This window comes from Camellia sinensis, chromosome 13, assembly GCF_055761805.1.
Source record: "Camellia sinensis isolate YWXY chromosome 13, ASM5576180v1, whole genome shotgun sequence".
Classification (NCBI taxonomy): Eukaryota; Viridiplantae; Streptophyta; class Magnoliopsida; order Ericales; family Theaceae; genus Camellia; species Camellia sinensis.
In genome coordinates, this window is record NC_138973.1 from 31,442,727 (window position 1) to 31,453,591 (window position 10,865).

Sequence of the window (10,865 nt, forward strand, 5' to 3'; positions counted from 1 at the left end):
ATACCCTGAAATCCAAACATGAGGAAAATGAAGCCTACATATTTGAATTAGAGGTTAGGTTCCTGCTCTGTTACACGGGAGAGCATTTTGTCATCAATGTGTTTGTGAAGTAGGCCTAAGGTTATTGGTATTGTTTCTCTTCATGTAATTTTAAATAAGGCCTGAGATTATCAGTTGTCTCTCTTCAGACTATTGGTCAGGCATGTGATGATATGCAAGCTCAAAACTAGTAGCTCCTGCAGCAAATTACAGAGAGAGATAATTATAACATCAAGCTTTTTATTTGTACCACCATTGCTCAATGTTTATTCAAGTTCCCAAACTGGTTTTACTTGCTTTCATATAGCATGCATTTGAGACCTCCTTGATTTTTGTAGGTGATTATTTATTTGTTTATATAGAAGTTAGAGATTTTATAGAAGTTTGATTAAATCGACTATTTGTTTAGTGTTGGTAACTTAATTCTCATTTGTTCCCCTCTTTTGTGCCTATACACACACATATATGTATGAATATTAACATTTTTGAGTTCTATGTTGATGTGTAATAATAATGCAATATTTGAAGTGCTGATGCTTATGATGGGTTCTCACTGGAGGACTTTGTTAAAATATGTTTACTGTATGTGTTCCATTTTCAAAGATCAAAGATCAAAGATAATGGGTACAAAGTTCTACCCGGGAACTATAAATGTAGAGTAGTTGCACTCCAATTCAACTCCTACATACTTATCACTCAATATCAAAGAAGTTAAGTCTTTCCTATGGGCTAGGCCTAGGATGAGATTTGGGTGAAAACAATTAATAGACTTTCAGTGAGCAGAATGTATACGATGGGAACCTTTTTTATGTACAGAAATTAATGTGATATGTCATGCCATAAAGCATGCTTCATCTATGTATATGATGGGGTATGTAATGCCAGATAGCATTAACCTAATATGCACCAAGATTTCTGTGTGCCTTTTGAGTTTGGAAAACAAATTCCAAATTGCTTGAGTTTGAGTTTGAAAGATCTGTTATTAAAATAGCATGGTTTGGTAGAACAATCCTTTAACCAATTTTAGTACTCTATTCATTGAAAATTAAATAAACATAACTAGTAGTGGTAATAGTAAATGACAATAAATATGAGGAAAAGAATTACAAATCGTCAAAATGCAGAGCTATATGGAAGTTCAGCCCCCATCTAGAGCCAAATGCAGTTTCAACTGTTCTTCTGATCTTATTATTGTTATTACTTTTTGAGCATTGAGAACTGTGCTATAGCTTTTAGCTGTACTTGATCTTGTGTCCTCTGTACTTTTCCCTCTCTGATACTATCTCTATACTTCTTTGGCACATATAAATAGGGTTATGTGTTTGTTTCTTTCAAATTTCCTTATTTAAAGGGTTGCTTTTGAGAAAATATGATCCAAATGAACAAGAAAACAATCTGATCTCTGTCTCAGTATTTTGGGGATCTAGCTAGGTGCCCTTTTGAGCAAGGTTTGGTTTTATTTTCCACATTTATGTACTTAATTTTCTGTTGCTGTCAAGTAGGGAAGTTCACTACATTTCTTTTCTATTTGATCTGCCACATGGATTATGTTAGAGATGTTTCTGTATGTAGGTTAGATTAGATGATGGAAGTGAAAATGCTTACATTTTTCATTGCATGAGTCTAGCTAACTTGGTTAAGAGCCAAATTTATTGAAATATTTCTAACAGTGTTACGAAAAAATGATAATGCCTTGGAGATTTAGGGCTTTAAGTTTATAAGCTTCTGCTTGGTTTGTTCACAAGTTGCCGCACTTTATAAGCTACTATCTTTGTTTGGATGTGCATACGACTAGGCAAGGTTATGTTGTTGTGTGTGTGTATATATATTAAAAATAACTTTCTACGACATGCAAAATTATGCCGTGAAAAGTGTAATAATTTATGGCATGTAAGAAAATGTCGTAAAAGATTATATACGGCATACAAAGTATGCCATAAATATATTAAAAAAAACTTTTTACGGCATGTAAAATTATGCTGTGAAAGTGTAATGATTTATGGCATGCAAAAAAATGTCGTAAAAGATTCTATACGGCATACAAAGTATGTTATAAATATATTAAAAATAATCTTCTACGGCCTGCATAATTATGCCATGAAAAATATAATGATTTATGGCATGTAAAAAATGTCGTAAAAAATTATATACGACATACCAAGTATGTCATTAATGTTTAATTTATTACTTTTTACAACTTTACCTGCATGTCGTAAATGACGCTGAACTTTCCACAGCATGTCATGTAACGACATTTGTGTGCATGCTGTGAAAGAGTTTTTACGGCATGCATTGCAAGCTGTAAAAATTCAATTTTGTTGTAGTGTGGAGAAAGCTTGAAAGTCAAATTATAAAATTCCAGCAATATCTTGCAACACCAACGGATGAAGAGAGGGAGGAATATCCTCTATCCAAACTCATGGCGATGAGAAAAGAATAGCTAGTCTAGCCAAACCATGAGCAATAAAAAACCATGAGCGAAAGCTGCGAAGAGCTTGAGCTACCTCAAGCATAACTTATTTTAATAATGTGATAAGTGTCAGCAATAAAAAATTTTAAGATTTGTTGAGAAAGTGTCTTTTTAGCGACTTGTTTTTTGCTAAAACATGACTTGAAAAAGTTTAAAGTGACTGCGAATAATTTTTTAATTTTTTACAAAAAAATTTAATAAGTACAAAGAATGGAAATGCATTTTTGATTTTTGTATATAATTTTTTTTTACTTTTTTAATAAATTTTTAATTAAAATGTTTAATTCCCAAATTAACCTTAGTTTGTCTAATACTACTCTCTATTTAGTTTGTGTAATTTTAAAAAGAATATGTCCAATTTGGGAAAGGTTGTGATATATACACCTTTACTATATAAAAAAAAGGGGGTATTGCTATGGTATCATGTGTAAATTATGTTATTTGTAAATTAAAAATGACATAACTCAATACCGTGAGAATCATAACTAAAAAAAAATTGAGTTATAATTAAATATCACATGAGATATAACTAAATAATTTTAGAATCATAATCAAAAAATAATATCACAATCAAAATCATAATATGTCATAATTAATAAAATAATAAATTATAACAAAAAAAAAATATAAAAATCATAATTAAAAGTACACATGGTATACATCTCAAATATAATTTTCCTTTCATTTGTTTTTTCTATTTACGTAGCTTTTTTTTTCTTCTTTTTTATCACTTGACTTTTTTCTGTTCAGTTTCCTTCCACCTACACTTTTAATTTTATTATTTTACTACTACTATTATTATTATATTATATTATATATATATATATATTTTAATGAGGCAACTAGGCATATATAAAAGGAACACTTTTGTTGCTGCTGGTGTTAGGAAGTACACAGCACACACAGAGAGAGAGAGAGAGAGAGAGAGAGAGAGAGAGAGAGCGCTGTAGATAATCGATGGTCGAGAATGAACATTCCCTCCGGACAGCAAATCTTACGGATGATGATATGATTCGTGATTTTCCTGACAATTTCAAATCATATGTGAAGAACCACCAGCTGCTCTACCAGCGCGGAGACTATGACATCGGCTGGGTTTTTTGGAGTTGCGAACATCCTCCTCTGCCTCCCTTATCCGGTTAGTTTGTCTCTCATCTCATATTGCTTACTGGTTGGCTTTCACTCCAGTTATTCTTTATTTAACTAGTGTCTTATTGAAACACTTACTATTAATTTTCGTTTTCTTTTTTTTTATTAAAAAATTTAATTTAATTTTGGTTAGTTTTATCTCTGAGAAAATCCCAACTCCCGTTGTCAGTGTTAAAATATAGGGAAAATATCAAATAGGTGACACAAAACAAAACGGTAATATATAGCCTTTCTAACCTGTGCTTAAGTGGTAGTAGCTATGTTAACAAATTTTTTATATGTTTAGATTTAGTAGATTCTCACTTTCTTTTCTTGTTGCTTACCTTATTCTTACTTTGACTTGTATTTTTTCTTTTTTTCCTTTTTTTGGCTTGGAAATTTGCAAAATCATACAAAGATAATCAATGGAACCTTGATTGCTCCTCCTATTCCAGAGTTTATGGAGAAGACAAAATCCTGCTGTAAACGTATATTAACTTTCTGGCGGAGTTACCAATTTCTTTTGCACTTTTGGAAAGTCATAGAAATTGAGGGCAAGCGTTTTCTTACAACTCGACACCAACCTTTTGGTTTTAACGAGATTCGTGATGGACTTTGTTCGTATAGGTTGATGTCTTTGGATTATGAATTTGATGTGGATGGAGTGAGTGAGGAACATCTTGGCCTCCTTGGCTGTGTGTTCCGCCATCAACAGCTGGAGTCTACTCCAAATGTGCAGTATTACTCTTGCAATGAGTATCCACAACACGATCGTGCTGTCAGTTTCAATATTAAGCCATCTCTGGCTGTACCATTGTTTGAATCTTCTACACGGTGCTGTATTGGTGTAATTGAGATGGTGTCGACAACTGAAATAACAACCAGATATTTGGAGATTTGCCATTATAAACGTATATTGAGGTTTGTCCCCTAACTCCCTAATTGGAATAATCAGTCTCATTTTTACGTTCTCTTCTTTTCTTTTGTTTATTTGTTTATTTATTTTTTATGCCTATCCAATGATTGTTAATTTTAATTTTCAATGATGGGTTTTTTTTTTTCTTTTTCTTATTTCTTTAGTTACTGGAGCTCAAATTATTTTACTAGTTGGTTCCATTTTGCTGGCCAATCTTTTTAATGGTTTGTTAATCTTACCCTTTCATTAATTTCATTGTGTAAACCATTTAACATGGAGTTTGACAACAATTCTTATGCACGTAGTGAGCTTTTTATTCTGATATCATATCATTGACATTAATCATTTGAGTAAATTATATTGATCTCTCGTGAAGAAAATTGATAATTTCATTATGATGCACAAGGGCCAACAAAAAATATGTGTTATTGTTAGCTCAGTTAACCTTATCATTAATGTAAGGAAAATTAATGTAATTATAACAAAAATATAAGAATTACTATTTTATTTTTTCACCTCTCAAGGGAGGTGAGTAGAATTTATCTAGTTGTTTATAGTAGCCCCATTTACTAGGCAATAAAGATTTCTACTCAAAGTGTTGGACCAATTGAAATACTCCATGCCAGGGTAAGGTGCACCTATCCAAAACAACGAAGCTGATTTTGGACAATTATATAATACCTTGGAGCAACCTAAGTTGGTCGGTTTAATAGCCTCAACTGTGCTGATTTTTTCATTTACTGTAGACAATGTGTTCGTATTATTATTTATAAATCAACTTATTTACTTAAAAAAGCTTGACTAATAATGTTTGGTTATACTTTTAAATTATAACTTATTTGATTTATACAGTTTATTTGGCCCCAAGAAAGAAAGGGGGGGGGGGAACCTTGAATAAGTTTGGCAAAAAGAGTCTCATTTCTTTTGTCCTAATTACTAGAAAAAAAGTTATGTGACAATTTATTTAATCAAACAGATTCAAATTTTTTTCACAAATTATCAAAAGTTGTACCAAATAAATTTATAATTCATTTTAATTATTTTTAGCTAATAATGTAAAAGGCAATTGTCATAAAAGACTACTTATAAGTGATAATATTTGATTCTTGGAAATATCTTTTAGTTTAAATCTATCAACATTCTTCAATTATATCATTTCAGGGACCTGCAGGATCATGGTCTGACAGTTTCAAAATGTATGCATTCGGATGATAGGAAAGTAAGTGACAAACTGTAATTGAAATGTCCAATTGTAATGACTCAGATTTTAATTCACATTGGATTGATGTATAGTGGTGCTCGTTACCTTAAAACTTGTATGGTTGTCGGACTCTTGATATTGATGGGTTGGCTAGTGAACTTTAAATATTATAATTGAGGACCCTTGGGTAATGTTTGGAACCTTGATTGAAGCCTTAACAAGGTATTTAGATAAGATTAGATAAAAAGCCCCAAATTTGAGTTTGAATTTTTGACCAGTTTTTCCACACTTTGAATTTGGATGTGAGGCTAGAACCATTGGAAAGCTTATTTCTAAGGCTTCAATTTGGACACAAGAACGACCTAGAACAGAGTCCGGATGAGAGAGTTATGCCCGTTTGAAGTTTTGGAATCTGTGCTGGAAGCATGTTCGCTCGAGCGGTAAAAGAGTCGCTCGAGCGGACTGCGCGAATTCAGCAGCTTAAAAATGTGATTTTTAGCTCATTCTTTGCATTTTCCTTTTCCTTCTTCATCCCTCTCACCCTAGGCCCGAAAACCCTAGGGTTTTGACCACAAATACCTTCCATTTCCCTAAAGATTGGCTAAGATCTCTTACAAAGAAATGAAGAAGGCTTGAAGATCATACTTTTCAACCGATTGAAGTTCGGATTTGTGGAAGAATCTCATCAAAGCTTTGCTCCTTTGCTTGATTCTTGAGGTAGGGGTCCTAGTTCTCCTTCAATACTTCCATAAATAGATAGATTTGTGGTATTTTGAGTATATACATATAAAACCCACATTTTTGAGCATATAGTGTACATCATGATTTTTGGGGGTTTAGGGTTTGAAGTGTTGGGGGTTCAATTATTGGGTTAATAAGGTGGATTATGAACCTTAGGTGTTTAATCAATGGGAAGATTGGAATAAAGAGTAGTGGTTTAAGAAGTTTGAATTTTTCTTGAAATTCTTGATTTTCTTGAAAACCCTAAGTTGATTCATGATGATAAACAATGATTTTGCCCAAATTGAAAGTAGAATCATGAAATTGGTAGGTCGAATAATATATATACAAGTTTAATTGGATTTTGGAGGTGTTTGAAAATTATGTTAAAAATTAGCGATTGAATCTTTGTTATGGATATTGTAAATTGTGCTATAATGTGAAATGAAGATTGAGGAAATGATTTATTAATGATATGGATGACATGAGCCTTGGGGTGAAATGATGAAATAAAGGTTTAAGAGTTCCCCTTGAATTATGTTGAATAGTGTTGATTGTGTTGAGTTGCGTTGAATAATGTTGAACCGAATTGTGTTGGACTATGATGAATTGTGTTTGGATCATGTTGAATTGTATTGAGTTGAGTTGTGTTGGGTGTGTTGAGTTTGAGTTGTGTTGTGTTGGGTCATGTTGAGTTTGAGATGAGTTGTGTTGGGTGGTGTTGTGTTGGTACCCGCGGGGGGGAGTTGAAAGATGATATGGAATTTGTGATAAGATGATGAAGTGAAGATTTAAGAATTTTATTGTATAATTAGAAAGTGATTTTATACCTCAAAACTAAAAGTCCAACTTTATATTTAACTCTAGTTATGAAGTTTTATTTTGGAAAATGAGGATACTTCAATCAACATTAAATTTATGAAATTAAGTCTATGTTGGGTTAAGATGAGTGCGAATAATGATAAATGGGAGATTGTGAAATATGACGATGTTATATGAAGGAGTTGAAATATGACGATGAAATATAACTCTACTTATGAAGGAGTTGTATCAAAGAAAATTAAATGTTGGAGATTTAATTTATAACCGTGGGTAGTAATTGATAATCAATGTGTTTAAAAAATTGAATTTGAAGACTTGATGATAATATGGAAAAGTAAAAAAATAGTTTGAACCTAAGAATTGTGAACACTTTAAAGATGAGTCTTTGCCCCTATGGATGTGTTGTTATATTTTTGTCTGACAAAACAATGAATGATTTAATGGATAATGAAGAAGGTCGTGGAACATATTTGTACTTGTTTTGTGAATGCAATTTTAATATATGGTGGATGTATATTGAATTAATGTGTTACGGAAATAATGGAAGATGTGTTGGCATTGTCCACTAATTGTAATGATGGATTGTGATGTTATCTTGGGGTCCGTTTCCCGCCGTATTTGAGCCGGCAAAGTGTGGCGCTTGAGATAGGTTCCGTCTTCCTTCTGGAGTAGCGCTCGGTAAAGCGTGTGGTATGTTGAGGTTCCGCGTTCCTTCCAGCTGGTGACCGGTAAAGCGTGAGGTTCCGCGTTCCTTCCGGCTTGTGGCCAGTAAAGCGTGAGGTTCTGCATTCCTTCTGACTTGTGACTGGAAAAGCGTGAGGTTCCGCATTCCTTCCGATTTGTAACCGGTAAAGCATGTGACTCATGGAGATGAGTTGTGATTGGATCTGGTATTTGATATGAAATTAATTGAGAGAATGGAAATTGAAGTGGTAATTGGATAATGGATTGGTGATGATGAACTTAATGAATTAGTTGTGACAATAAAGGTAAATTATGAGTATTGTTCTGTTGATAAATAAGAGACTGAATTGAAAGGGGTTTGTTGATCTTGTGTTACCTTGAAATGAAATTTGAGTGTAAATAACGGTGTGAATTGAGTATAGGAGAATTGTTAGTGAATCAAAAAGGGAACTTGAACTTGAAGTTATAGAGTTCTAAATAAATATAATGAGTAGAAAGGAAAAATGAAAGAAAAAGAGGAACATTAAAAATGGAAATTAAATGAGAAATATTTTGGGAATTGGTTAATAACCTTTAAATGATGTTGTTTCTTAAATATGGTTGTCTCACAAGGATCTATGGTTTTCTAAAGTTAAGGGATGATTTTTAATGGCTGAAGGTTTTTCTTAAAAGTGTTTAAATAGTTTTTGAGAAAAAGGTACCTTATGATATTTTGAAATTATGAAATGTCACCCTACTATATGGTATCACCCTGCATGCATGATTATTTCTATCTGTGTGTTAGTTATTGATTTAGAACTACGAGATTCCTACTGGGCATTGGTGCTCACCCCTTGTTGTTTTACCTTTTTACAGGAAGAAAGTTTGGATTCTTTGATTGAAGAGTTAAGAAGTCCATGTGTCTTTTATATGTAATTTCATTGTAGATGTGATGGATCATGTATTTGTATTTTATTCATTTGTAGCTTCACAGTAGGAGATTGGCATGTATTGTTATCATTGTAATGTTCATTGAGAGAGAGAAAACATGTATCATTGTATTTCTATTACTCAAGGGTAATGGATGTTTAAAAAAAAAAATGGACCTAATTTTAAGGCTTTGGTAATGTTTCCGAGTAATTAAAATTGGGGTGTGACACCAATCTTGTATTGTTTTGTTCATTAGATATTGTAAGGATTCTGGGCTAACAAATATGTATTTGTGAACTATTATCAGGACAAGGGTGAAACTCTTCAAGAAATCAAAAAGATGGTGAAAGTGGTGTGTAGCACTCATTGTCTACCTTTGGCTCAGACTTGGGCCTTGTGTAGGCTTTACAATGCTGTGTTCACAAATGATAGAACCTATTGTGGAGGGAGATAGAAGCTTGACTTTTTAGATTCATGTGCTGAACATTGCCTACAAAAAGGGCAGGGGTTGTTGGGAGAGCAGTTTTGTCCCAAAATTTGGTCTTTTGCAAAGATGTTACTCAATTTAGCATAACTGAGTACCCTTTGGCACACTTTGCATGCAAGTATGGATTTACGGGTTCTTTTGCAATTTGCTTGTGGAGTAGTTATATTGAAGACAATGTTTACATGCTATAATATTTATTGCCCCCAGACTACACTGAAGGTAGAGATCCGAGGATTGCTTTGGTTCCGTTATTGACAACAATGAAGCAGCATTGTAAAAGTTTTAAGGCTGCTTCTGGAGAAGAACTAGGAGAAGGGTTATCTATTGAAGTTCTTGATTTTTCAGGGGATGATAAACTTTATTCTAATCAAATACCCCAAACTGTAAGAACTCCAAATAGGATGGAGAATGGAGAAGAGATGGTGTGGCTAGATTTATTCAATCAACAATTACTAGAAGTGGATGCTATAGACATTGGAAACAATGTTGTTAGTAACACACAAGTAAACAGCATTGTTGTTATTTCCTCACAGCAAAAACTTATAATTAACTCGCCCTAGAGGCTACAAAGAAAAGCTGGAATTCCAATTAGCTTGGACGATCTCCAGCAACATTTTGGAATGAAACTTAAAGATGTTGCAGAAAGCCTTGGTGGTAAGCTTACATACTTGGGAAAAACCATTCCTATCTACATCTTTGGGAAATGTCATATACTTTTGGTAGTGGTAAACACTGTATTGTTCTTATTTGAATTTGGATTTTTCGGTTTGCAGTTAGCCGATCCATAGTGAAGCGTGCTTGCAGAGAATATAATATCACCCGGTGGTCACCTTGCAAGAGAAGTAAGGATAACCAATTGCTTTCCAATAAACTTGTCCAAGGTGGTGTTCAGGAACAAATCCTAGAATCTGGTCAGCCTCCAATTTTTGATCCACCTCATATGCAAGACATGGCTACTGCTTCTCACACAAAGCCACATTTTACAGCAGCGCAAGACACAAGTATTGCGACCGTAAAGGCAAAATATGGAGATTTTATTAAATTTCAGCTCCATGTGTCATCAGGAATGGTAGAGTTTCAACAACAAGTGGCAAAAAGGCTAAACCTACAGGGTGGAACTTATCGTGTCAAGTATCAAGATGAGGACAATGATTGGATTTTAATAGCTTGCGATGAGGACTTGCAAAATTACATTTGCAATTCAATATCACAAGGGAGGAATAAATTCAAAATGTTGATTCAGCCAATTACTAATTGCCCATCTTAAATCCGTACTTAATATCCATCTATCATTTTAGCTGCATGTGGAATTCTCTAGTTTACATTTAAAAGACAATTCGAGGTTTGTATCTTGTATGCTTGTTACAAGTTTGTATGAATTTTATGTACTGCTTGTTGTTTAATTAATTGATTGTATAATATGATTCAAATTTGTCAGTTAGATTGTAAAAAATTCTTAATCTTAGGGCATGGTATTGTTTTAATCTTA

The 10,865-nt window shown here is 33.2% G+C and overlaps 1 protein-coding gene across 1 annotated transcript; it reads left to right on the forward strand.

The window, feature by feature from the left end:
• Positions 1 to 3,466: 3,466 nt before the first annotated feature.
• Positions 3,467 to 10,643, forward strand: LOC145805280 (protein NLP6-like). Its single transcript, XM_082900392.1, has 7 exons — positions 3,467 to 3,647; positions 4,093 to 4,558; positions 5,715 to 5,772; positions 5,818 to 5,869; positions 9,584 to 9,879; positions 9,937 to 10,030; positions 10,150 to 10,643. Exons 1-7 carry the CDS (start codon positions 3,467 to 3,469, stop codon positions 10,641 to 10,643), a joined length of 1,641 nt encoding a protein of 546 aa, XP_082756518.1.
• The last annotated feature ends 222 nt before the right edge of the window (positions 10,644 to 10,865 follow it).

Bases quoted from the DNA above. Each gene is read 5' to 3' on its own strand.
- LOC145805280 (XM_082900392.1), top strand. From the start codon at position 3,467: ATGGTCGAGAATGAACATTCCCTCCGGACAGCAAATCTTACGGATGAT. The intron at 4,559-5,714 runs GTTTGTCCCCTA...ATATCATTTCAG, and splicing joins CATTATAAACGTATATTGAG to GGACCTGCAGGATCATGGTC. The intron at 10,031-10,149 runs GTAAGCTTACAT...TTCGGTTTGCAG, and splicing joins TGTTGCAGAAAGCCTTGGTG to TTAGCCGATCCATAGTGAAG.